This window comes from Aspergillus homomorphus, assembly GCF_003184865.1.
Source record: "Aspergillus homomorphus CBS 101889 unplaced genomic scaffold BO97scaffold_3, whole genome shotgun sequence".
Lineage (NCBI taxonomy): Eukaryota > Fungi > Ascomycota > Eurotiomycetes > Eurotiales > Aspergillaceae > Aspergillus > Aspergillus homomorphus.
The window spans coordinates 1,416,840-1,442,375 of NW_020291889.1; the positions used below are offsets into that span (position 1 = coordinate 1,416,840).

Here is a 25,536-nt window from a genome sequence, read left to right on the forward strand (position 1 = left end):
GATAGACTGACTGTTCATTACAGTCGCAGGAAATTGATTTGCACCCCCTTTCCCCCCAATATTTGGTTCGAGAGATACCGCCTTCCCAAAGCGCCCACATACCGCCTAAAATGTATGGGAAGAAGCTGGCAGAATGACCATAGGTTAGAATTAATCAGGAAAAGTGCCGGATTCCTTCCGAGGGGAGGGGTGCATACTAATCTCCTCCGACTGTAAATAGGTGTCTGGGTCATGTGTGAACTGGAATCTCATAACTTTTGCAGCTTCCACAGGGGGGTAGTATTTCGAAGTGGACCTTGATAATCAGCCTTGTCAGACTACAATAGGCTAGCTTGGCTGGGTCGATTGAGCCGAAGACTCGACAATACATGCTGACTCGGCATGACAAGGCCGGGCGGGAAAGAGCATAGGAACGACTATGGCACATAAAATTCCACATCGAGTAAGCCGAGGATGATACAGGCGTGTCTCGCAGCATGTAAAGTCTCTGGATGAAACATCATCTCGATAGTCTAAGTTCTTTATTGTTTGGACTACTGTATAGTCCCTAGACGAGCAGCCATCGGCTAACTCAGCCGCACCAAGCCCTAATCCAGACGGACCAACCCCAGAGATTCAGTTACCCGACCTACACCTTAACCCCCACTTGCGAGAAAAGCGATTCCTATTCCCAGCAGAGAAAGTCCTTGCGCAGGTGGGAGAACAGACAAGTCTTTCATGCACAATTTCTGCAATTTCGCATAGCCTAGCGCTTGTGCCTTCCGTTACCTCACCACCACTGCAGAACCCCTCACCCGCCTCTCAGTGTATGACGACCGTGCAGGCAGCGAGCGACACAGACATCCGTCGATCATCACCAGCTCACTTACGGTTCTTTCTCCCCCCATTTCATCTCTCCGACAAATACCTCCCCAACCTCCCCGGTACATGAACTAGATCTGTGGACAGACGTGACGAGCGACCCAAATCCTTCCAGGCAGTCGGCAACCCCGGACACCAAGTCCGTCACCACCCAGACTTCACAACTGCGGAGTCAGCCTCCGCTCTGAACGGTGGAGTATACCCAGAAGGAGATGCCCACGCAGAATCTAGTCCAGTGGACGAATGAATTCAGCATGCACGGTTCGTGTTAACATAAGCAAACAAATCAGCTGGTCAGCTACCGCTGCCTCCGAGGAGAACCAGCTGTTATCCACTCAGTATACGAGGGGGAGATGCCGGGGAGAAACGTCATTCCACCGACCCAGCGGATCTGGGTGTGGTGTCGATCTCCAAAACCCACTCCGGCAGGACCCGGCGCCGCGGTGAACCCTGTACCCCGGCGGAGTAGATGGATCGAGCATCCATCAAAGGAGTGACCCAAAACTCGACTACAATGGCTCTGGCTTGATTGTGAAAAATTGCACATTCCATGACGCTTGCTTTCCGTGTTTTGTGCTGTGCTCCCTGACCCCGCTTGTGCTGGCCCTATCCATGAGTTTCTGGGGGAGGTGGAAGACTCGACTAAAAGACAGCAACGATGCGATCGTAAGATTTGAACAATAATTAGATGTATAGATTAAGCCCAGTAAGGGATTCCAATGCGGTACTAATGATACATTATTATCTAGTAATGATAATTATCGAGACCCAAACGCCCAGAATCTAACGCTTTTTTTTTAGATTCGGATCCGCGGAAACGAAAGACAAGAACCCAAACACCAAATGACCGATGCCCTTCAATCAAGCAAAGACGAGTCGCAACAAAGGTATAGTAAAACAAAAAAAAGTAGTAAAAGAATAGTCAAAATGGTATTAGCATAGTATAGCCTCAAGGGCTTCGACATCCCCACCAGCGTTGCGCACCGCGTTCAGCGCAGCTTCACTCATCTGGCGCCGGCGGTCGCGGGCTTCTTGTTCGCGCCGGGCCTTGGTCTTGGAGCTGCCGCTGGGGGCCACCCCCGTGAGGATCTTGTTGCGGTCGTCGGCGGTAAAGTTCACGAAGGAAACGGCAAGGGCTTTGCCGCGGGGGCTCCGGGAGCTGGTGACCTTAGTGGCGGGCTTCGGTGCGCTCATTGAGTTGGCCGAGAGCTTGCGGCCGTGGCTGTTACGCCGCGGGGTGCGGATCGCCCCCCGGCTCTGCATGATTGGTCGGACCATTGGGGGAGAGCCGCTCCCGGGAGACAATGTTGGGGAGCGCGAGGTACATTGGATTTGCGGCGTCGCGAACGACGATGATTCCACCGAGTTCTGGATGCTGTTGGATCCGTGGCTGTGCGAGCGGCTGTCTTCACCGCTGGAAGTGGACTGCATGCCAGTTGGGTGGTAGGACTGGCTTTGTGGATGGGTGAGATCGTATGACGTGGGATCGAACTGGATCATCAGTCCGCCTTGTAGGAGCTCGTGCTGGTTGGCAGAGCTTTGGATAGGCCGCTGTGGGCAAGGCGAGACGATCATTTGTTGATAGGAGGGTTGCCGTTGCACGGTGGTTTGCGAGGTCATCGGTGACCACCACGTCTGAGCGTCGTGGCTCTGGACTTCGGGAGTGTAAGGTACTCCGCTAGAGGCAAGGGAATCGGACTGCCATGAGGGCATTGACTGAGGATCAGAGGAAAGTGGGGAAGAGAAGATGTGGTCTGCAGAGGGCGGGCTGGAGGTGCTCAGCGTGGAGCTGTTGGATTGACTCAAGAACCGCTGTTGCTGTCGTGCTAATGCGCCAGCCGATGGTGAAGGCATTGTGATGGCAGGCGACTGGTTAAACATGCTGGATTCATAGTGGGGAGGTAGCTCGGTCTCTCGAGACAAGGCTTCCGCCGAGTGTGTCATTGGCAGGCCGACATGATCGGCAGAAACATTTTCCTGCTGGACAAGGATGTCTGATGGTGGGGGTGACAGGGGTAGCTGAGCCTCTGCGTTGCGAAAGGCGAAGTCTTGGAATCGCTGCGCCCAAGCTTCAGGGTAGGCCATTCTGCTTCGTTGTATTTGCGACGAGCGCGTTAAGCTGGGCGAGAAGCTTTGCTTGCGTTGTAATGCGCGACGATCATTGGGATCTCGATGGCGGCGAATGGATTTCGGAGTGACAAGAGCACTCTTGACTTTGCGACTGGGGGTAGCAGGAGGAGTGGACGGAGACGTGCGGTTGTCTGTGGGATAGGCTACTGGAGGAGCTTCCAGAGTGATACTGAGATCTGAGACTGCGGAGGGGTGGATGGTGTCCTGTAAAGAGAAATGACCTTGACCTGCCGATCCATCTGCATCTGGCGCAAGACACCAGAAGTCCCGGCCCCACGACTGGACTGATGGTTGCTGTTGCTTAGAAGTGGAGGTGGTGGGAGAATGGTCGCCACAGTCGCTTGACAATGAATCCAGTTGAAATAGGTGGTCAAGGTCCCCGGAGAATGCGACGTCTTTGTTGCCATCTGCACAAGAGGTGTCCACATTGACGTACTGGTTGAATAAGTCGTTGAAAGTGTGGTCAAAAGTTTGGGCGAACATTGTGTCGAGCTGGTCGGAGAAACCCCCGTCCGTTTGCGGAAATGATCAGGAGGGAAATGAGGGAGCTTGCCAGATGGACCCAACAACCACAGCCAGCTGGGGGGAACGATAAGATTTCCGACTGACAATTAAGCTCAGCGGGAAGGATAGTTTGTGGTTTGGAGCAATAGAAAAAAGACCGGATAACGTGTGCCGATAAGCCCGTCAGAATGAAGGCGGACAGACAATTCAAGGTTGTTGTTTGGTAGGTTTGATCGAATATTGAAGCTGGGGAAGGAAGATTGTTTGGTTTGAACTGTAGGCGCAGTTTGACAAACTGACAATCAGAGAAAACAGTGCACAAGATGCAAAGAAAACAAAGCAATCAAACAACAGAGAATATGCCCCTATTTGAATTGTCACCACAGCTGCCAGCCTCTGGGTTTCTGCATACATTCCTTGAGGTCTAAAGATGGGTGAGGAATGTGGCCTCAGCAAATGGGCACAGATGCGCAAGACCCTCGAGATGGCCCACCCACCCTGATCGACCGGATACCCTGACCCACGGCTTGCGCATCACCTGTCGCTGCCAATCATTGAGGGTAACAAGTGTGCTGGTCCGGTGGCTGGCAGTCTTTCCATTTGGTGCCAGGGCTTGGGTCCCCCAATGGCCACCCGCTGGAATGCTACCCTAACTATCCCAGAAACAGCACTCGCGCAGATCAGCTGCGCAATCATAGGTTCAGGTGTAGATGGAGACGAGTCGTTCCTCTATCGTTGGTAGTCCTCTGTATTGGTTACAAGCCCTGGTTCGAGTCATGGGTGACATAATGGACATTGACTGGCTTGGACGACTCGAGGTGGACACGGCCAGCTAGAAAGGGCCAAGTGACGAAGAGGTACCTCCAGTCTAAACGTCATGAGGGTGTTCCTTTCCCTTTAGAGTAGCGCGCGATGAATATAGTAGCATTTTGCGCAAATCCCTCCTCTTGGCTGAAGCTTCTGCATCGTACTTTGCTCATTCGTAGACGCCAAAGAGCCAAGCAGGCCCGGGTACTGGCATGTTGCGGCTGGGAAGAATGCGCGCCCCCAGCAACAATGCAGGAACCAAACAGTGTCATTGGGGAACGCACCTTTCTTCCGCTGCTTATGGTAACTGACAATATTGAGTGAAACAGCCTGAAGTCTACGTAGGTCTCGAATACTGGTTTGAAGTTGCTAATTTTATCCTGAGGGCATATGGGTCACGTGTTACTGGCTCTCCTCGCCGTAGCTTTCTCCATACTATAGACAGATTGACCCTGATCAGACCTATTCTGTCTTGAGCCTGTTGGGAATACTCTGACCGGGTTGATTGCCAGATTACCATGCTTCGAAGAGAATAAGAGCCACGTGATATACTGGGCGTGCAGTGAATCGAACTCAAAGGACAGCGCCACCACTGTTTCTTTATTCCTCATCCTGGCATAATTATTGTGATTCGTTAAATGCAGGGGATCTCCGGTGCTCAGAAGCTGAAGGAAACGCCTTCAATCCCGCGGAACGGGTTGCTCTTCTTTGTCTTCTCAGCGTGTCTTGCCATGCCTCCGTAGGTGACCGCTCCGTACCGCCCAGATTCTATCAGACTAGGTTTCAGTGCTATATACTACGGTACAATGCGCTGCCCCAGACGGTTCAAAGCCCGGGGGTCACTGTCCGGTTAGCCACTTCGTCCCCGGCAGGATTGTGTTCCGTCTTCCGTCTGTCTTCTGCTCCACAATCCATGAAACCTCAACCCCAGCTTCAAGGCAGACAGGCACAGATGACACCTGGAGTCACGCGGTCACACACCGTTGGCTAACCGCGCTCAAAGATGGCTCTTCTGGGTTTACCCCGGGTTCCAATCTCTGAGACTCTTCATTGCGAGCTATCAAAGGCCGGGGCTATGCGCGCATGCTGAGGTTGTCCTCATCAGTTTCTCATCACGAACAGTTCTCACATACAGCCGGCTTCGGGCAATCATGGCTTTCTAGAGCTCTATGAAAGCCTTTTGTTCTGTTGTATGCGACGAGGCTCGTACATAACACGTGGATATCCGCAGCCAATGGCTCTGGTTCATATTAACCCTTAACAATAGACTATGAGGATTCAGCTATCCATCCATGCCGTTGTCCGAACTGTCAACAACTATCTATAACAATAACGAGGCTATAGCAGTCCAGTCATCCCTTTGAACATTTGGAATTTCTCTGCATGATGGCCTTTCGCATCAGTCAGAGTACCCATCTCAGCTCAACGAGGCTCCGAGTGTCGTCGAAAAGCGGTCGACTAAGCATCTTGTTTACTTAGACCTGTACGTGAATCCACTCCCCGACCCGCGAGCCCTTCCTCCTACTATCTTACACTGGTCTTTCTATTCTATGCACTGACCTTAAGTGTTTCAATTTTGTGAATGGTGTCTTCAATTTTTATATATTATTTTTTCGAGCTCAAACAAACTAATCGATAGCGCTCGGCAGTAACGACTCAAGTGTACTCTCGTCACCACCAATCAGCCTCTTGCCTGTGCGAATCGCGGTTAGTGCCCTGTACCTCTCTGCCGTTGTCATGCCGACGTTGAATTGCCCCCTCCAAAGGAATGATGAATTCGAGGGGTGCCAATTCGAAGGATACTGCTTTGTTTTTGCTGAACCAGAGATATGCCTGGGGAAGCTCGAATAATCGCAGCATAAACGCCGAAGAACGTCTAACAAGAAACAAACGAGAGCGTCAACGTCTGATTTGCTCCAGCTCTTGAAGTTTTGTTGTCGGAGCAGGCCCAGAAAAGACCCAGTACTCATACAACATAAACGCTCGGTCGCATACAACAGAACTAGAATGAGAGCGTCCACGTCATGCTTGTTCTCGTTAGTGAGGGTGGTTTGTTGGAACAGCACTATACCCAGGAACGCCCAAAACCCCTCCGCATACACGCTCAATTGCGTATAACTTACGCCAAGTGAGAGCGCCCACGTCAGGCTTGTTCCCGCTCGTGCTGGTTCGTATTGCTTGGGGTGCTGCTTAGGGTGCTGCTTGGGGCTCTCCTGCTCAAGATCCTCCTGTTTGGGGTCCTGTCTGAGGTCCTCCTGTATGCAGTTCTTCTTCAGGTCTTCCTGCTTGAAGTCCTGATTGGGGTCCTGGTTGGGGTCCTGATTGTGGATCTCTCTGGGTTCCTCCTGGCAGGGTTCCTCCTGCTTATAAACCTCTTGATTGGGGTCCACGTGCTTGGGATCCTGCTTAAGGTCCCGGTCGGGGTCCTGGATGGGATCCTGGTTGATTTCCTTCTGGTTAGGATTCCCCTGCTTGGGTTCGTCCTGGCTGCAGTCCTGCTCAAGGCTCTGGCTCGCGTTCTGAATGAAGCCCTGTTTGGGACCCTCTTCCTTGCAATCCTCCTGACTCGGGCTCTCCTGCTTGCAATCCACATGAGCGGTGTCAGCCTGGATAAAGTCCTCGTGGTCGAGGTCCTCGGCGGCTAAGGAGTGTTCATCCGTCTCTATCAACTCTAATGAACGCTCTTGGTTGATTGTGCAGATCTCCTGGATGACCTTATCGAAGCCCTCGCATCCCATTGCAAGCTGGACCTCATGCACGCCCCACATTTCAATCAACCACCTGTCTCTGGCTACGTGAAGCGTGAGTTTACCTTCGAGCTCACACTGACAGATGTAGTGATATCCGCTACTGTCGTCACAGTCCACTTCTTTATAGAACTGAACCCAAGGCTCCGATAGGATACAGCCATACACGGGATAAGCTTCTGGGTGATGCATCCGGTTAATCAAGACCTTGAGCTCCAGCTCACCTTCATAATATTCCCAGTCGGTTGAGCGAGGGTCGCCCGTCCCACCCACGTCCATCGTAAAGAAGTTGGGAGGGGCACCGTCGGTCTCGTTTATGGGGGAGCAGTCCACCATTCCTTGAACAGCACTAGGAGGGAAGGCATGCGATCGAACGGATCGTAATCTGATCGATCAGCATAGTGTATTACGACAATGAATTTCGGCGGCATCGGGGGAAAAGGTAGGGGCTGCGCTTGAGCGCGGTGACGGGTGCAGCTGCTTCTTATAGTCAGACGGTACAGCATGACGCTGGTTGCCATATATTGATTGGAAAGAAGATCTTCAGTATGTCCCAGTTCAGTTCATTATGCAAGAGCATGGTTCCCTGAGCTTCTTTGAAACACGACTACCATCTTTCATGCCGTTCAAAGAGTCCGCTAGGTTGTTCTTATCCATTCCAGTGACACATGCAGCCTTCACGGCAATTGTGGTGCAGGGCTATACCGCACACTCCGAGGTCTAGATTGCTGATTGTCAACATTGAAGTACGCTGGATTGAAGCATTCTGTTCTGTTATCTACGACGTGATTCTAGGACAGGAGTTTCCCCGCATCACGTCATGCTGTCATAACTTTAAAAATGAAAGACGGTCTTGAGAGGCGTTGAGACAGGTCCTATGGGAAAGTTTAGTATGAAAGCTGGATGGAATCTGCCAGATTCCATTGTGATAGTTGCGTCATCATCAATTCAGATGGTGAGGGTATTCCGCGGGTGGTGGCGGTCTCCCCGCACGAACCCCAATGCCTGACACGAAAGCGTTCCAGATTGTGGCGGGCCCATTCCTTGCTGTTATTTCCGACGATACGAGGACAGGTCATGAATTCGTTCCATCGGAGGTATTGTATTATGCAGTTGGTAGATAGGGAGCAGGGATCGGAGCAGAAGTAACTAGATATCGTACGACTGAAGTGAATTATGAGCCATGAACAGAAAACGGGGAATTCCGGCCGTCCTCCACGTTGCAGCTGCACAATACTCTCTTTCTTTGCCGAGGTGAGCGTGTAAGTGAGAAAGAGAGAGAGAGAGAGAAGGAGAAACATGCTTCTGGACTGGCCTGGCCCGTACGAAGGGATCGGGAAGAACGTTGATGCGGAGTGGCAAGGTCACGGGGTCAAGGAAAAGTGCCTGACCCACTCGGCCCGAATGAGGAAATTACTCAATCTTCATTGAACATTGATTGAACATTAGTAAGTTCGTGAGTTCAATCAATTCCATTCGCCTTCTGGAGTTCCTGATCGGATCAGCCAACAATCACCTCGATCATGCCATGGTTCTCCAGCAGACTGCTGCTTCGATCGCCATCAATGGCGATCATGGATGGTTACAGCAATGAGCTCCTCTGCCACGCCCACTACACAGTAGACTATCCCGTGGGGATGGTTCAACCCTTCATTCAAGGTTTCCCCCCAACTCCTCCTCACTCGCCAAACACCGCCTTTTCGAGCGACGAATTTAAGGTTAGCCGTCTCCAGTTAAGTCCGAATGCGTGGCGGTCGACTAAGCTCACTAATTGCCGCTAACAGGCCTGCGTGACCTCTCCCGGATTTTCTAACAAACCTGTCAATATATCAATGCTATTTTTGCATCCTCAGAAGGATTAGGAAGTCCCGGGAATTGTGAGAAACTGATGGAAACATCGCCTGTCTTCAGCTGTCGCTTCATTTCCAACCCCGTGCTAGCTGGAGCAGTAGCCTGAAGCTACTGCAATTCGCGTCCCATCCTTCCTGCCAACTCAGCATGTTCCAGAGGCAATGGTGACTTGGCTGGAGTTACGAGTAGCAGATTACCAACCACATTGGCGATTGACAGTATCGGTGTCCACGGTCGACCGGTTGAGTCTATCACTTTTTAGGTCGCCTGATCGTCGGCGCAGAGATTTCTGGAGCTACCGAATGGGGTCGCGAAACGGCGGTTCTGCCCCTGATTGCGGCCTGTGTTTGGCCCCTTCCGAGCCCGCGGTGGGCCCTGTCTCGATAATGCATAGGTATTTGTTTCCCTCCCGTATAATAACCAGCTCGCCTCCTCTGCTCGTTCCCTCGAATTGAACCTCCAACTTTCTGCATTCTATTGTTTCCCTTTCTCTTTTCCCCATACAATTCGCACCATCATGGCCTTTGACTGCTACTGTGCCATATGCGGTGTCGGGTTCTGTGGCATGCACATTGAACCTCCCTCGGAGACAGCGCTGGAACGCCGCCGCCGTTGGATCGAGAAGCGCTGTCGGGCGCTCCAAGCTGGCAAAGACCTCGCCCAGCTTCCCCGTGATAGCGATGAAGACGAGAACCCGGTCCGCAGCTATGACCCTCGCATTGTCGGTTGGGAAAACATTTCCTGGCTCTACAAAGCACACTGTCTCGGCATGAACCAGAACGCTGCTGCAGGCTCAGCAAAGGCGTTCATCTCGGAGGAAGGCTACTACGCGGATATCGGAGAGCTAATCGTTAAGACTGGTTCGAACTCAAGATCCTCCACACAAAAAGTCTACTCGTGCTATGGCCAGGGCTCCGACGAGGCACCGGGCCCAGTTCTCCCGTTCCACTGGTGTTGCTTCGAGATCCTCACCCACACGCTTACCGGCTCCACGGATACCAAGAAACTGAACCTGGACGTTCTCTACAACATCATGAGCCCTCTCTGCAACATGAAGAGTTCCGCGTTAGATCTAAGCTATGGTGACGATGTTCAGCGCGCCCAGGGGCGTTATTGGGAATGTATCCCAGGCGCAGAGGTAAGCGGACTTTCCAGCCATAGAAAATCACCGCCCCTGACTCAATTCCATAGTATTGCGCAACTCACCCGACAGACACCCCCGAACTCAACACATACATTCAAAAGAACATGGAGTCCAACAGCAAGCTGAAAATTGCTTCTGCCGAAGTCGACCTTCGAGAGCGACGTCCCGCAAGCCCGTTCGGCAAGCTCCCCCTTGAGCTTGTATACCAGATCTGCATGTTTCTACCTGGCGACGACCTGAAATCCCTTGCCCAGGCCTCTCTAAGCGTCCACCTCATTACTCAAGACAACCTCTTCTGGAAACAGTTCATGCAATGGGATATGCCTTGGTTCTGGGAGCTGCAGGCCAGCAAGGGGCAGAAATTGTCTGAGGATGTCAACTACAAGCAGCTTTACCTTTGGTTGGACAAGATGACCGCTGCACGATACGGAATGGATGATGCGAACCTCATTGGGGTCGCAAATCGTCGACGCATCTGGGGTGTGTGCGAGGAGCTTGCAGATCGGTACCACAAGGGCTTAGCTCAAGCTCCTTCCGTTCCCATCGCATGCGCCAGCGGCTGAGAAATGCCTACACTCCGCACAAGCTGTTCAGTACAACCTCATGCACATATGCTGAATCGCTGCGACAACAACTCATTGAACGACGCATCCTGATGCAGTGCGTTGCCAACGTGTTCTGCAACATGATAATCTCTCGAAGTCGCGCATACCGCCTGGGTAAATTTTGGCGGCATTCTGAAAAGATTTGAAACCTAATCTTGTTCTCACGACCGATGACCTGGTTTTTAGCTTGACCCAGCACCTTTGTCGATCTCTGGTGTACAGCTGAAACCGATCGGGAAGACGTGCCGTCGGGCATCGACATACACACATCACATAACTACATATAGACGTTTGTATATACCGACAGTTGGCTTGTTTTTTCTGCATGCATGCTAGACATTTGCATTTGTTTGGGCACGAACGTTACGAATTATAGAATATACCAATTTGCTGTTCGCTTTGGATACTTTATCCGGTGAACTTGATTTTCCTCGAATGCATCCTTAGTAAGAAATTTTGCTCGGTTAAATTGAGCACCCATGTTAAAGCAAGCGCAGGGCAAGTCAGCCGGGCCAAGCTGCACAGTACTTTTGCCATCAGAGTCATCGGGGACCAGTCAGAGGCGGCAGAGTGGCGACTCGACTACCGACCTCAGGAACAGTCTCTGCTTTCTTTTTACCGGCTATTTCCGAGCGGCGAGCGTTTCACCGACTGTTCGCTTCTCCAGGTTGAAGGCGCTGTGCAAGCGATCCACAGCTCCCCATACCTTGGTGTTCAATGCCACGCTGGGTGAGTCATTCCACGGTCGTTTGACAGATCATCAAGTTTGGGATTCCACACACCTGTGTCCCAGTCTGTCAATCGCAATGGGGAGCCGGAAGATTGACATCCGAGGGGCAATGACTGTTGCATAAGTTATGCAGCTTTGTGCTTGCTGATTCAGCAGCAAGTCATCTGTGTGACGGAGCTGATGAACAGAGAGGTGCATCGGTAATCTAACAGCAAAATAACTGGCGCTGGTCACTTGATTACAATCTTGCTTCGCTTGTGGGGATAGCATCTCGATCACTGGATCTCCTGGACAAGCCTCATCACATTTCTTCATTTCCATGGGAATGAGTAAAGACAGCGTATACAGGTCGCATTCAGCAAGGCATCTTCGAAAAGCTATAGTAGCTGAGATGAAAACGGATCTCAGACAGAGTCACCGAGGCGGCAGATAGGAAACGGAACGCTATACCGCATTGAGTAATGTATTCCTGGAGGGGCGAATGACAGAAGCCCGAGGCACGTGAGAGGGGCCTCGGCATCACCGGCCTAACTCTACCCCACGCCCGCCTTCTTATCTCTTCTACTCATCTTTCGTTCGGTTTGGGCTTGCGGACTGTTTCTCACACCAAAGGAGAAAGGGAGATCACTTGCCATTCGACTTGTATCCCTCACAGGTGTCCGAAGTACTTTCGTCGGTTCACCTCTCTCAGCCAAAACAACCCGAACCCCGCCTTATCTGGCTTCTCCGGTGCCCTCCAGGCACAACGAACCACCGACAACATGAGTGATGCCCTCTGTGGTCCCTCGAACGCGCTTCAAACCTTCCAGAAGCATGCTTCCGTCGACCGGACCCTGCAGCAGGATAGGTTGAGTGCGCGACAATCTCCGTCGCAGGTAAATAGCCTCTTGACGTTTTCGCCGATGTCCTCAAGCGCGTCCAGACTAATATCGCTTGTGATCAGGGGTTCCGGAACCAAAATCCTAACACCGGAGCGCTCGACCCCGAATTTGCTGCCTTCGAATCCAGCTTAGCAAACGCGCCCCTTCGCGATATCCAACACCCAGCTCACTTCGCCGCACCAGCCCCTCAATTCCCCCTATCCGGTCCAGCGGAAGCGACGAATTGGGCTACCGACTTCCAAAGACTGAATATCGTGGGACCACCTCCATTACTGCATCAACAACCTAACGTATCACACGCACCACTCTCCTCCGCCTCACAGCAGGGCTGGCACAATGAATTCCTCCAGCACCAACAACACCAACAACAGCCTGCCGCGCAACAACAACAACATCACCCCCTAGCCCATACCCAAGGATTTCAACCCTCATTTGCGCCCATGTACCAGATGCACGGAACCAGCACCTACGCCCCGCAAGCAACGACCGCTCCGCAAACAACATCAGCAGCAGGAGCAGCCTTCGACGAATCCGCCTTCGAGGCCGCCTTCGCGCAGGCCAGCGCAGCGATAGTATCCCAAGAGACCGAGACCGCGACAGCGACTGAGACTTTAGAGGAAGCCACCGCAGCCGCTGAAGAACAAACACAGCAATCCCCGGCGCCGCTCGAAGCCTCCGAACAGATCAGAATCGGGTCCGACACGATCCCGCAATCCGACAAAACCAACGACCCCCAAACGCAAGCCCACGACGCGGACGCGCTCGCGCGCACCGCCGGCCAACTAGTCGACAGCCTCAAGCACGACACCAGCCAGAAGTTCCGGGACAGTAACTTCCTAGCGCTGATGCGGCGCATCCGCGACCGTGAGGTGCATATCCAGGGCGATGAGTTTCAAGAAGTTAGTAGTACCAGTCCGTGAAGTTTTCCTGTATTTATTACATTTGTGAGAGCTGGGGAGGGGAGGGACGAGAGAAAAGACCGGGGGGGCGGCAATCTGAACTTGGACGCTCGCCGGTATGATTTTCAGTACAAACCTCACTGTTTATTGTCGACCCTGTGTTTCTGATTAGCAGCCATGAGTTCTTTCAGACTTCGCAGACCCTCCATCCGGGGGGCCGATATTATCCTGAAGGCTACCAGCAGCGGTCGCATTTGGGACAGACCGCGGATACTCAGGGCTCGGGTGGCCAGGGGGCTGGGTCTTCTGGTCTTACTACGGGTAAGTTTCACTTGACGGATGGGTGGTAGACAGCCCTCTGTATCGTTATCTTAGCCAGTCTACTAACTTTTACTTCGCAAATCAGATACCACGCACCAAAGCTCCTCAAACGGACCCGTCCAGCCCGCTCACGCCGCGGAAGGAGGAGTCCCTGTAAGCCGCACCTCGGGCGACAGCGGCCTGCTCTCTGATACCTGGAACCACGGCGACCGCTGGGCGTGAAGCGCCAATACCGCGCGGGTAGATTCACCCACCGGACAATCATCTCAAAAAAGCCCTCCTATCACCAGCCGCTATACTGCTGCTCATACAAAAGCTCGATCCCTCCTGTCCCTGTCTTCTTCCCTCATTGTGGATTTTATTGCATTGTCCCTTGCATGCACCTACAACCTTGGCACCCCGCTAGAACTCAACATCCTGTGCGTCGACCAGCTCGTCTTTCTCTAAGATTATGACCTATTAATGAGTACATGTAAATTGAATTCTTCCTCTCGACAGGGCTGCGGGTGAAAACAGAAATCGTGTCCAGAGCTTGCATAGATGACAAGAGATCAAACCAGGCTATCCTTCTTTCCAGGCTCCATGTCTAGGAGCAACCGCTACGTAAACCAGTGACACGGAGTCCAACCACCGTTCCACGCTCCGTACCGCTTCAACCGTCCCGTGCCGTACGGCAACATCGGCGGGTACGAGATCGAACATCGCCCACGTGGACAACCTACCGCAACCGCAACACAATTAACCACCATCACAGCCAACCGAGATCATCCCTGAATCCCGGCCATTCTACTTTATCGAGTGGACCACCTATAAATCTCATATGGAGAACAAGCTAATCAATAGAGAATGTATATCAATCTAGATCGCAACCCGAACAATCTAAACCAGTAAATCGCTCTTTCATCCGCATACATTAGATATGACCCCGAAAAGAAGAAAAAGAAAAAATTAAAACCGTCTAGAGATCTTTTAAAGAGGAACAGCAAAGACAGAAACCCAGGCGAGATAACAAACAAGAAAATGCAAAGAGCCTGCTTAAATGCACTTCATAAACACATGCAAACATGCAAACATGATAACATCAAAGAGAATCACAGGGCACGTACATAGATACAGATGAAAATGTCAAATTTGCACGGAATCAATGGGATAATAGAGAGGAGAGAGACACGCAAGACACGAAGCGGGCGATCAGAAACTGAATAATCCACTCCGACGCTTGCCGTAGGGGTAGACGACCAAGGCGGAGATGAACAACCCAACCGTGATACCGATGGCCACCTGGATCATTCCGAAACCGAGGCTAGAGATGCTCGCGTCCGAGGCCGTGCTCGTGGTGCTCGTCCCGTTCTTCAGATTGTTGCGCACCTCGTCGGCGTATTCGATGCCGGACAGCAATGAGCCTGAGGAGGCCAGGCCAGAGGGGACTAGCACGAAGATACCCGGGAGAATGGCGGTGGCGGCGTGGCCGTGCCACACGCGACTGTACAGGTTGCCCAGCAGTCCGATCGTGAAGGCGCCGACGGTGTTGGCGACCTCGGAGCTGGAGCCGAGCTTGAGCGTGCTGAAGTAGTTGGTCACGTAGCCGCAGGTGGCGATGACGATCATCACCGGCACCTGCTTCCATTTACCCTGGTTGATCACCGCGAGGAAGATCACGTAGATCGGGACGAAGACGAAGTGCTGGATGTATTTACTGCCGTAGACGTCTTGGTTCGGGCACGTCGTCATCGAGCTGGCAGCCCCGTCGATCAGTCCGTAAATGGTCGTGCCGACGGTGATGCCATAGCCCAGGAACAGCGAGTAGATGATCGAGTAGACCATGCGGATGGAACCGGCAATCATCTGGTGGGACTGCAGTTCCAAACTACTGCAGAGAACCATAAAACCAGGGAGAATAAGAGCAATCGACGACTGTGCCAACGCTGAGAAGCAGAAAATGTAGTCCAGCTCGCCATTGGGTAACCTGCCGCGGTGGATGGACCCGAAGGCACGCGAGAGGAAGGAGGTCAGGATGGCGGCGGTGACCTCGAACACGTTGGAATACAGAACCGAGCGTGGCGCCAGGACGTGCTGCATCAGCCCGACAAGGCTTCCCAGGAAGAAGATGATAGGCATGTCGATCGGCCGGGCTGCAAAGGCGAATGGACCGACCGCGCAACTGGCCAGCCCATAGGCGAACACAAGGATCCACTTGTTAAAGCGCGGAGGCCGCTTCATAATGAAATCCAGTTCCTGGATGGCCTCCTCCACTCCGATTAGGTCATGCACTACATTCTTGTACACGTTGTGCGTTTCCGCCAATCGGCCTAGATCCACCCCCTGCACGACTCGAACCAGCTTGACCTCGGCCGTGCGGGTGGTCGGATCGTCAAACGACATGATCATACATCCCGGCAGATACAAGAACTGGCCTTCGACTTCCAACACTCGCGCCGTCATTTGCATATATTCCTCGAGACGGTGGGTGGGGGCGCCATACCGCATTAGCGCCCGGCACAGCTGCATGATGTAACGCTGCCGCGCCAGGATTTCAGCGATATGCACGGTGACGCGGATTTCGTCCTCCAAGCGGGTTTTGCGCGACTTCTTCTTTCCCTTCTTCGGCGGCTGCGGCAGCATCACCAGTGTATCTGCGGAGGCCGGCAGACTAGCTCGACTTAGATTCATCGATGCAGAAACCAGAGAGGCGGTGGAGTGGTGATTCGATTTCTTGTACCACTTCAGCTTCTCCTTCTTGGGAGTTGCCGTTCCTGAAGAGAAGTCCCGTCGCGGGGTGGCGGTACCGGACGAGGCCACTGATTCGTTGTCGGACGAGTCTGTGACGGACATGTTGTCTTTCGCCTGGGCAGCATGAAGCTTCAGCAGCTGCGCGAGAATACCGCCGCCGCCTGCACCGGGGCGCGATGACGGCGTATCGCCCCCATACCAGGAATCCGGTCGGCTCGACTCGTCAGGGGTGCTGGTTCCGGAGCGTGCGTAGGCGGACTTGGGTTTGCGATTGCGCAGGTGATGCTGGGTCATGCTGCGAACCAGTCGATGGGCCTCTGCGCTAGGTGGCGGTGGTGTCTCGTCTCGGTCGCGATTGTGAATGTCGAACGTGTCCTTTCCCTCTCCTCCACGACGGAGCGGTGGTGGTGCAAATCCTCTTTCCAAGTCGTCGGGTAGCATGGCCGCGCCGAGGTCACCGCCATCGTCATCGGAGGGGCGACCTAGACGTTCACCCAAGTGGACCGTCTTCTGGCGAATCAATTTGCTGGCATTCTTCCAGCGGTCTCGGGCGGAGATCGGTTGCGTGGGTGCTCCCTCCTTCTCGATGGAGGATTTGGGGGTGTCGCCGTCGGCAGCAGGGGAAGTGCGTGAGTGCGCCGTCTGCTCGACGCCTGCTCCATGCTCGGGCTCGGGCTCTTTATGTCCGTGAAAATACTCCGCGAGGTCGGCAGACTCCGAAGTCGGAGGCATCATGGAGTGGACGGACTGAAGCGAGCGCACGGAATAGTCGGAGTCTGCACGAGGCATGGGCGGCCGCTGCGGCGCACTCTCACCATGATTGCTCACCGAGCGGAATCGAACTCGAGTCGGCCTCGTCGCTGAAGTCTCGTGCTGGGCATCGTCGGGAGGTGTTGCGGACGTCGTCTCTTCAGGGAAGGTAGGAGAGTTGGGAGAATTGGGGGTAGTCTCGGGACTTGGGTTGTGTGCTACCGCATTGTGGCCCTCGAAGCCGTTCTCGCGTCCTAGCAGCTCATAGGACGCATCTTCCCGATGTGGCTCCGACATCTGAACAGTCCAGGCAGCCTGCTGCGAGGACCGGGTATTCTATGGGTATATGCAGGATAAAATGGAAGTATGTATGTACGAGAGGGGGTATATGAACAGAGAAGGAGTGAAAAGCTGCAGATCCACGAGGCACAAGGACAGCCACCAGGAACAAACGGAACCGACCAACGTCAAGAAGAGAAGAAAACTGGAGAAGAACAAGGGGGCAACCGGAGAAAAAGGGAAAAGGGCAAAAAAGCTTTTGAGCGTGGAACCGGCGGACCAGCGGGTGGAGTGCGCGACGAACCCGAAGAAAACAACGGCGTGGGCGGCGGAACCAAAAATAAGTCTCGATGGTCTAGAGTCTAGAATGTAGAGGACGGTTGTGTTTTAAAAGCTGATCAAAAGGTTAGAGAGAGACAATCATGAGCAGATACGGGGATACAAATGGGAGATATTGGATGATAGTGAATGTCTTACCCTCCCCTCCGCCCATGACTTCATCCGGGCGGGATTGATAAAGTGATTGGCGACGAAAGCGTGCCTTGGAGGGGGGGGAGAAAATGGCTGCGGTGGATCCGAGCCGGACGACATTGAATGAATAGGAACAACGACAGGCACAAGAGCCGTAAAATGATCAGCCAAAACGGGAGACTGACAGCTCATCATCACCTGTCTGTCTCGCGTCTCGTCTACTCCGTAACCGCCCTGGTCCGATTGTCAAGCCAGTCTCCGTCTCCTTATCCCGAGTCCGTCTTCGCTTATCGTCATCGTCGTCGTCGGTATGGACTTCGCCTGCAGACTGGCTGTGCCTGATCCACTGGGCTTGCGGTTAGATGATCACAGTGTTTCACCACAGTCGCGCCTCGCCTGCGGGTGGCTTGAAGCCCCCTTGTGCATGAGATGAGATGAGCAAGTCGATGCAATGTGAAAACCTTCCAGGTGAGGCACCTGGGCATTCATCCAATGGGCAGGCTAGGATTTGCCGGATGATGACCATGATCAGTGGATAAATTCTGATTTGTGAATTGCATGAAAGTCCGACCGCGCAATGTCGGTGGGGGGAAATTGATGGACGGGCGAGAAAGTGGCGAGAAAGTAAAAGTGAAGGATTAGCCAAAAGCCACTCTCCCAATCAGGGAAGTATCGCGGAAATCCCGCCCACTGTCACGTGATATTTCAGTCTAGAACCTCCTCTCCTGCTAGACTCGAAGCGCTGGTTGACATTATCTGCTTGCTCACCATGCAAGCGCCGCGTCATGACCCAGGCATAACCTTCTTCTTCTTCTTCGTCAAGAGCGGTTGTAGTATTTCCCGAGTGCGCGTTGTGTTTTTGCAGATATCCGCCTCTTGTCTATCCCTGGTTATCGAAAACCTCACGGCCACGCATAGATGCCTGATGTGATGCACTGATCATCGATGGTTTAGGTTTATGCGTTCAATTGGGTCAAGAACTCTCGCAGCACACTAAATCGAAGACTATCGAGATCTATTGTCTGGAGCTACTGGATGACCCCAGCCCCTATTCACGCCCACTCCTTCTAGAACCGCCCCAATTGTCCAGGCTTATCTCGACCCGAGTACGCGGGATTTAGTTGCCGCCGGCTATTGATCGCTCCGGACTATACGGGGCCATTCCCGAGTGCTTGATCTTCGATACCATGTATCCGGTGCGGTGGTGTCGGGATCACGCCCATGGATTGAGAAATGCGATCTTGGATTGTCCGACAAGGCCAGAAGAGCTGATAGCCCACTGATCAATCAACCACCAAGCCTAGTGGTCGCTCGTCAAAGAGAGCTTTGATCAAACCACTCTAATCGTATAGCACTAGACGCAGCTCTGACCCTTTCTCCTCGCCTGGGCCGGTCTGCCATCAGAGCTTCAATATCAATCGCCGGGATCACCGCGACTTGTTGGAATCTGTTGTTATCGGCTCTCCTCGGTATCCGGAACATACATTGACAAAGCAATTCGCAAAACCGATCCTTGCATCCGCTTTGGATCCTCACCAATCGCGCGTTCATGTTCGTATTTCCCACAGTCTATTATCCTCCCAGTATCGCTCTTAACTGTCTGTTTTTGGAAAGCTGGCCTGCAAAATTGCGTTGTCTAGAATTCTTTCTGGGCTCGGCGCATGTCATGCTTATGTAGCGGATCATAAGATTGGGGAGAATGACATCGCATCATGAGGTTGAGAGCCTCCATAATTTTGGTATGGCTTGTTCATAGCCCTGGTTCTATCAGTAGGGATACCTCCCTTTTGGACACAAGTAAACACAACAATATGACCTTAAGGCAGGTCGTTTCATCACTGCGCGTATTGATTAGTCATGACTCATTAGTGAACATAAGGCAACACACAATGCCAGTGAATCCCTCAAATGCCTCCATCACCTTGGACTGTATATCCTGAAGCATTGCGGCTATAGATCGAGTAGGTCTTGCCAAACTTCGAGGCTTCATATCATGATCAGAGCTTGTCTTGCAATGTGTTTGACTATCAAGAGGACCAGGATAGGTTCTCTGAGAAATTCCCAAAGGTAGCCCGGTTTGAGACGTAAGATATATATTGCCGCGACCTCAAAAAAATGAGCGACTATCATGCAAGCTCTGCTTGTAAAATGACATCACAGTGAGCTTAACGAGAGTTCGTGCCCGCGAATACCCATTCAGATGTCTGATCATAGAATTGAGAGGTGAGGCGAGATGAAGTCGGATTGTGTATCCGTCCAGTCCAGCCACCGGCTAAGACATCACTCAGTGACGAAATCATGAGAAGCTCCATCACCTTCCTATTCTTCCTCATGTTCCTAACCCCTATACGGGCACACAACGGCTGATCTACGTTCGAGTTCAGCAACAAACGACAAGCCGTTTTAGAACTACGCACATCCAGCGGGATGATCCCACTACCGCGACTGCCCGCCATCAAGGGACGGCCAGCAACGAGCAAGTGGCCGCCCGGGACCAAAATTAAAGACCAAGCCCCGACAATCGACAATCGCCGAATTACTGATAGCCTGATCTTGTAGCCGAATGAAGCTGGCTGGTCCTTGACACATACCGTAATATCGCGAGATTATCGGCGCTCTCCTGCTTTGAAGTAGTTGCGTTCCTACAGCCCATGACGGGGACAGTAAAGCTTTGTGTAAATGTTGAAAGGGCAAAAGCGATTCAATGGGCAGTACGCTCCACGGACCGGGGTATACGAGTCGCCAAGCATATCCCGAAGCCAATGTTGTAAATATGAGTGTCTGCGTCGAAAGTCTGTCTACAAATAGGTAGAACATCACCTATTGTTGCTTGGTTTCAGGATTGTCGTTGTATCAACAATAAAGAATATGCCGTGCAGTGTAGGTTGTGCTAACGCTCCCGCTCATCGACCAGGATGAAGCGTTGCTGACGCTATCCTCAGCATGAGTGCAACGGCGGCCCACGTAATGTCGCTGTTCCGACGCGGACGATGCGGATGATCGCCAGAGATCTTCTAGGATCTGTCCTTCTATTTATATCAACGCATATGCGGGGGCCGGGATTGCTGAACGATTCAAGGCGCTAGTGGGCGTGGTGTACGGACTAGGTCGTCGAGGACGATCGTGGCATGGTGGTAATGCAAAGGGGGGAAGCGGAAGATGTTCGTTGTAGGTAGAATTCGATGTGCAGTACAGATGTGAGGAAGAATGGGAGGGAGAGAAGGAGGGGCCTTAACGCGATGAGGTTCGTGTGGAAACGGGAAGTGCGACGGTGGGTTGTCGACCACATCAACAAAAGCCAAAGAGGAAGGTCATGTGACCCTCAGTCGCAAAGAAAGGAAGAATAGACCGGAGCCTCTTGATCCTTCTCAGCACGAATCAACGGTTATCGGAGCATGACCTTCCGTCAATCAGCCACCAGATGTGAGCATCAATCAATCAATTAGTGTTTGATTCATGGACTGGTGCACACGAGGGGGGGGGAGGTTATTGTCATGAAGAATCCCCAACACCCTAAGTAGTTCCCAATAAACCTCCGACGATACATTGCGGAGAAGGGATATGTCCTTTGCGACTCAAAGACTCCGGCCAAGTTGAATCAGGGGGAGGGGGGAGCGTGAGGAGAGCAAGATCCGCCAATGAATCACGCTTCCGAGCGCAGAAGCGCGAAGAAGAAGTGGCTAGACTGCATTCACAACGGAAGTTGCAACGGCCGAGCCCAGACAGGGGGGTGGATTAGTACGGCCCGGTGGAGATCATTGTTCATGCTCCCCCAAGATCACGCCATTGGCCCCAGTAAAGTGAGGTATTTCCCAGTCGCTGCCTGGTTCACTCAAAGGATAACCGTGGAACGTATTGGATGGATAGGACAAAGCAAAGATACGCATCAACAGCTCGAATAGTTGAATGATTGCGTAGTCGACAATGACAGATGCGAACGAATACGAAGCTGCCTAGACGCTAAGGAGCAACAAAGTCAACGACCAGATCTGAACTGCTTGGGAACGCATCTCTCGTCAGCGACCTCAGAAGCGGAGCGGGCCAGAAAGCAGAGGCGTCCGTCGAGTCCGGAGCAGGGATAAAAATGGCATGGGGGGCGGGGCCAAACCTGGAGGGTGAAGCAATCAGATATCTCGATCACCTCGAGTAAGAGGGGGGGCCGGAAGACGGTTCCACAATCTCGACCGGAGCGTGTCGCAGGTTGAAAGGGAGTTGATTGAGAGGGAGAAGATGAGAGGGAGTTGCGAACTTGCGACTTGAGAGGGGGTGAGACACTCAACCTTGAAGAGTTCAGGGGTCACCATTCCAGCCCGCCCATGGGGGTAAGCTTACAGTCCCATACGGCCCCATACGGCCCTGTACACCGCCGCCAAGGTAGATTCACGCAGGAATTCCAGGTAATTTACAGCATTATGACCACACCTTACACGTACTTGGCTGACGACGGGAACTCCGCCCCCTTGCGAAAAAGGAGACACTCGCAACTGACCACGCTGGCCTTTTAAAGAGGCAATCTTTCCCTCCCGTCTCCAGTCCATCCTTCCAAAGCAGTCTCCCTCTATCTTCTTATTACTTTTACTCCCTCTTGTGGACAGTTGTCCTCTTTTTCATTTCCCCAGCTTCCGTTTTTGGTCCAACCAACCATAACCGTGCTGGTCAACCACCTGGCCCCTCCCCCAGGCCCCCAGACCCGGCTTCCAACCGTGATGACACCGTGGCCTCTGTCCCTGTGACCTGGGCAAAAGAGACGTTTGTGATTGAGCTACGCCTTCCTGAGCATTAAGCATCATCAGCATCATACACTCGCGATCTTATACAGTCTAGATTTAGACAGTTGATCTTGGGACTTGTCATCCGATCAACCCTTCGCTTTTGCAAGATGGAAGGCGGCTTCTCTCCTGTGGAATCCCTTGCTGGCTCGCCGGCTCCGGAGATTCCCATGCTCACCGTCTCCCCAGCGGACACGTCTTTGGACGACCCGACCGTCAAGTCCGACAGCAAGCTTGACGACAAGAAGCCTACCAAGAAGAGAAAGTCATGGGGCCAGGAGTTGCCAGTCCCTAAGACCAACCTTCCTCCAAGGTACGTTCATCCATGCAAGGGTCGTCTCATCATCGAACATCCTGATACTGACTACCGCACTTTAGGAAACGGGCCAAGACGGAAGACGAAAAAGAGCAGCGTCGCATTGAGCGTGTTCTTCGGAATCGTGCTGCCGCACAAACCTCGCGGGAGCGCAAGCGCCTCGAGATGGAGAAACTAGAAAACGAGAAGATCCAGATGGAACAACAGAACCAGTTCCTTCTTCAGCGCTTGACCCAGATGGAAGCCGAGAACAACCGCCTGAACCAACAAGTCGCTCAACTGTCCGCGGAGGTTAGGGGTTCCCGCGGCAACACCCCCAAGCCTGGCTCCCCTGCCACCACCTCGCCCACCCTCACACCCACCCTGTTCAAGCAGGAACGCGACGAACTCCCCCTCGAACGAATCCCTTTCCCGACCTCCCCTCTCACCGACTTCTCCCCCACCCTTCGGCCTTCCACTCTGGCTGAGTCCTCCGACTTGACACAACATCCTGCAGCGGTGTTGTGCGACCTGCAGTGTCAGTCGCCGGACTCGAAGGAGATGGAAGTGCTCTCTCGCTGTTCGAGCTCGGCGCCAACGTGGAACCTCACGCTGCAGATGACCTTGCAGCTCCTCTTTCTGACGATGACTTCAACCGCCTTTTCAGCGGTGATTCACCCGCTGGGTCGGATTCTTCAGTCCTTGAAGACGGGTTCGCGTTTGACCTTCTCGACGGAGGAGATCTATCAGCATTTCCATTTGATTCTATGGTTAATTTCGACCCCGACTCTGTCAACTTCGACGGCATCGACCCGCCCCACGGTCTTCCGGACGAAGCTTCTTGCCAGACTTCTAGCGTGCAACCCAGCCTTGGCGCGTCCACTACGCGATGCGACGGGCAGGGCCTTGCAGCTGGCTGCTAATCAGAAGTTCTCTCCCCAAGACCGACCCGCTGGCGGTGTCGGCGAAGCTCGATGGAGCTGGGAGTCTTTATTAACCCTAGCTTGGACGATAGATCTACTCGAAAAGCCGGGACGACGCAAACGAATCTTGAAGGGTTTAAAATCCGCGCAGCATGGAAGGCGCAAGCATCATCATCATCATCATGGGAAACTTCAACAACGGGGTCCACGGAGTTCATGGAGTTCAGGCAGCGCCAGCAAGACGTTGACGTCTTTGCTTATGGGCAAGCGCCGTTGAAGAAGAAACTTACTGTAAACTAGCGTGAAAACCATTAATCACTATTAACTGAGATCGGCCTGTAAGATGGCTTTATGACTTTATCTTCGCATCCATCCAATATCGTGTAGCGCTGTAGCTGTGCTGACTCCTGTCTTGTGCAATGCTTTCCTTGTGGTGTGACTAATCAAGTTATGCATATTGCGCGCCTCTTCAACCGTGCCTACTTACCGATCAACAACCCGCCACGTACTTTCCGTCACCCCGGCCAGCTCTCCACCTTGAGCACTCTCGTGTCGTGTCTTTCGTGTTCTCCCTGGATCTATCTGTACCCTGCAGACTGGTGTCTCTAAAATTGCAGTTCTGGCAGGCATTAGCAACTCTTTTTTCTCACCCTATGCGATTCATATACTTCGGCCGCAGGGGAGCATAGCCGACACATGACAGACTATATGACATGTTATGCTATGCCACCCCTTGCTGGCATTCAACCAAGGGGGATCTAGTACTTCGACCAACCTATTGAGACTCAGCGTCCGTGCTATACCCAACAGCGACGCGCTATCCTAGCCTCACCATTGAACAGCATAGCCAAACAAGCATGGCATCACGACTTCTTACACCGAGACACCACTCTGTCTGTCCAGGACTCCCACCGCTAATTAAAACCCCGATTACCTCCATCAATACCTATAGCACTCTTCCTCTCTCCAGCCCCATCGAAGAAGAAACCCTCCCGTACTACAACCCCCAGCACTACTACCCGGTCAAACTAGGCGACATCTACAACACCAGATACCAAATAACCACCAAACAAGGCTACGGCGCCTACTCCACGACTTGGCTCTCCCTAGACCTGCAGTTCCGTCCTTCCCTTCCCTTCAAAGTCATAGTATCCCATCCCCTAACCAGCCCACAAACAGAACAAACCAACATAAAGCACTCAAGATCTCCACATCCATGAGGTGATCTTTGAGATGGAGTGGGGGTGTGCGGTTGATATCTGGAATTTGGGATGTTTAGTAAGATTTCCGTTATGTTGTTCTGGACGTTGGAACTCAAGGGGTAGGCTTTGCTGATGGATTTGTGTCCATGGTAGATATGGGATCTCTTCGAGGGCGAGCATCTGTTTGGGGATATTTTTGATGCCAAGGGTGGGCATGATCCGTTTAGACATCTCGCGCTCATGGTTGCTTATCTCGGATCGCCGCCGGGGGAGTTTATGGGGCGGAGTGAGACGACGGAACAGTGTTTTGGTCGCGATGGTAGATTTTCTGTGAATCCATGGGCTCTTGGTCTAATGCGTGTTTAGGTGTTTGGATTGCGCACGAGGAGGCGGCTATACCGGCTGTCTCTCTGGAGAGTAAGGAGAAGCGACTGTCTGGGGAGGAGAAGGACTCGTTTATCCGGTTTATAAGATCGATGCTGAGGTGGTTACCGGAGGAACGGAAGACAGCTAAGCAGTTACTCGAGGATCCATGGCTGCTCGCATGATTCGATCAGACACGCTGGGCTGATATGATGATATTACAAGTGCTATGTGGTCTACGATACTACAACTACATCAACGAGGAGTATGGCGT

At 52.7% G+C, this 25,536-nt stretch overlaps 7 protein-coding genes across 7 annotated transcripts; 4 read left to right on the forward strand and 3 right to left on the reverse strand.

Moving 5' to 3' along the window:
* Window positions 1–1,603: 1,603 nt before the first annotated feature.
* On the reverse strand, window positions 1,604–3,474 carry wetA (developmental regulatory protein WetA; the record flags this gene model as incomplete). Its single annotated transcript, XM_025699158.1, has 1 exon — window positions 1,604–3,474. The coding sequence occupies one exon, from the start codon at window positions 3,472–3,474 to the stop codon at window positions 1,795–1,797; it is 1,680 nt and encodes a 559-aa protein (XP_025555763.1). The 3' UTR covers window positions 1,604–1,794.
* A 2,456-nt stretch (window positions 3,475–5,930) lies between these two features.
* Window positions 5,931–7,385, reverse strand: BO97DRAFT_420912 (uncharacterized protein; the record flags this gene model as incomplete). The annotated part of the gene is made up of 3 exons (XM_025696689.1): window positions 5,931–5,995; window positions 6,048–6,178; window positions 6,298–7,385. 3 exons carry the CDS (start codon window positions 7,383–7,385, stop codon window positions 5,931–5,933), a joined length of 1,284 nt encoding a protein of 427 aa, XP_025555764.1.
* Window positions 7,386–9,124: 1,739 nt separating this feature from the next.
* BO97DRAFT_139558 (F-box domain protein) lies at window positions 9,125–10,643 on the forward strand. Its single transcript, XM_025690088.1, has 2 exons — window positions 9,125–10,038; window positions 10,092–10,643. The coding sequence occupies exons 1-2, from the start codon at window positions 9,418–9,420 to the stop codon at window positions 10,605–10,607; spliced, it is 1,137 nt and encodes a 378-aa protein (XP_025555765.1). The 5' UTR covers window positions 9,125–9,417; the 3' UTR covers window positions 10,608–10,643.
* A 1,316-nt stretch (window positions 10,644–11,959) lies between these two features.
* On the forward strand, window positions 11,960–13,988 carry pex20. The gene is made up of 4 exons (XM_025693350.1): window positions 11,960–12,254; window positions 12,323–13,159; window positions 13,351–13,480; window positions 13,566–13,988. Exons 1-4 carry the CDS (start codon window positions 12,141–12,143, stop codon window positions 13,700–13,702), a joined length of 1,218 nt encoding a protein of 405 aa, XP_025555766.1. The 5' UTR covers window positions 11,960–12,140; the 3' UTR covers window positions 13,703–13,988.
* Window positions 13,989–14,671: 683 nt separating this feature from the next.
* On the reverse strand, window positions 14,672–17,056 carry BO97DRAFT_323127 (DUF1212-domain-containing protein; the record flags this gene model as incomplete). Its single annotated transcript, XM_025691293.1, has 1 exon — window positions 14,672–17,056. A coding segment is annotated over one exon (2,385 nt), but the record flags the coding sequence as incomplete, so codon positions are not given.
* A 5,533-nt stretch (window positions 17,057–22,589) lies between these two features.
* On the forward strand, window positions 22,590–23,974 carry hacA (transcription factor HAC1; the record flags this gene model as incomplete). The annotated part of the gene is made up of 2 exons (XM_025691444.1): window positions 22,590–22,792; window positions 22,858–23,974. The coding sequence occupies 2 exons, from the start codon at window positions 22,590–22,592 to the stop codon at window positions 23,972–23,974; spliced, it is 1,320 nt and encodes a 439-aa protein (XP_025555768.1).
* Window positions 23,975–24,226: 252 nt separating this feature from the next.
* On the forward strand, window positions 24,227–25,447 carry BO97DRAFT_475361 (uncharacterized protein; the record flags this gene model as incomplete). Its single annotated transcript, XM_025700402.1, has 3 exons — window positions 24,227–24,845; window positions 25,053–25,218; window positions 25,266–25,447. The coding sequence occupies exons 1-3, from the start codon at window positions 24,555–24,557 to the stop codon at window positions 25,445–25,447; spliced, it is 639 nt and encodes a 212-aa protein (XP_025555769.1). The 5' UTR covers window positions 24,227–24,554.
* Window positions 25,448–25,536: the final 89 nt, after the last annotated feature.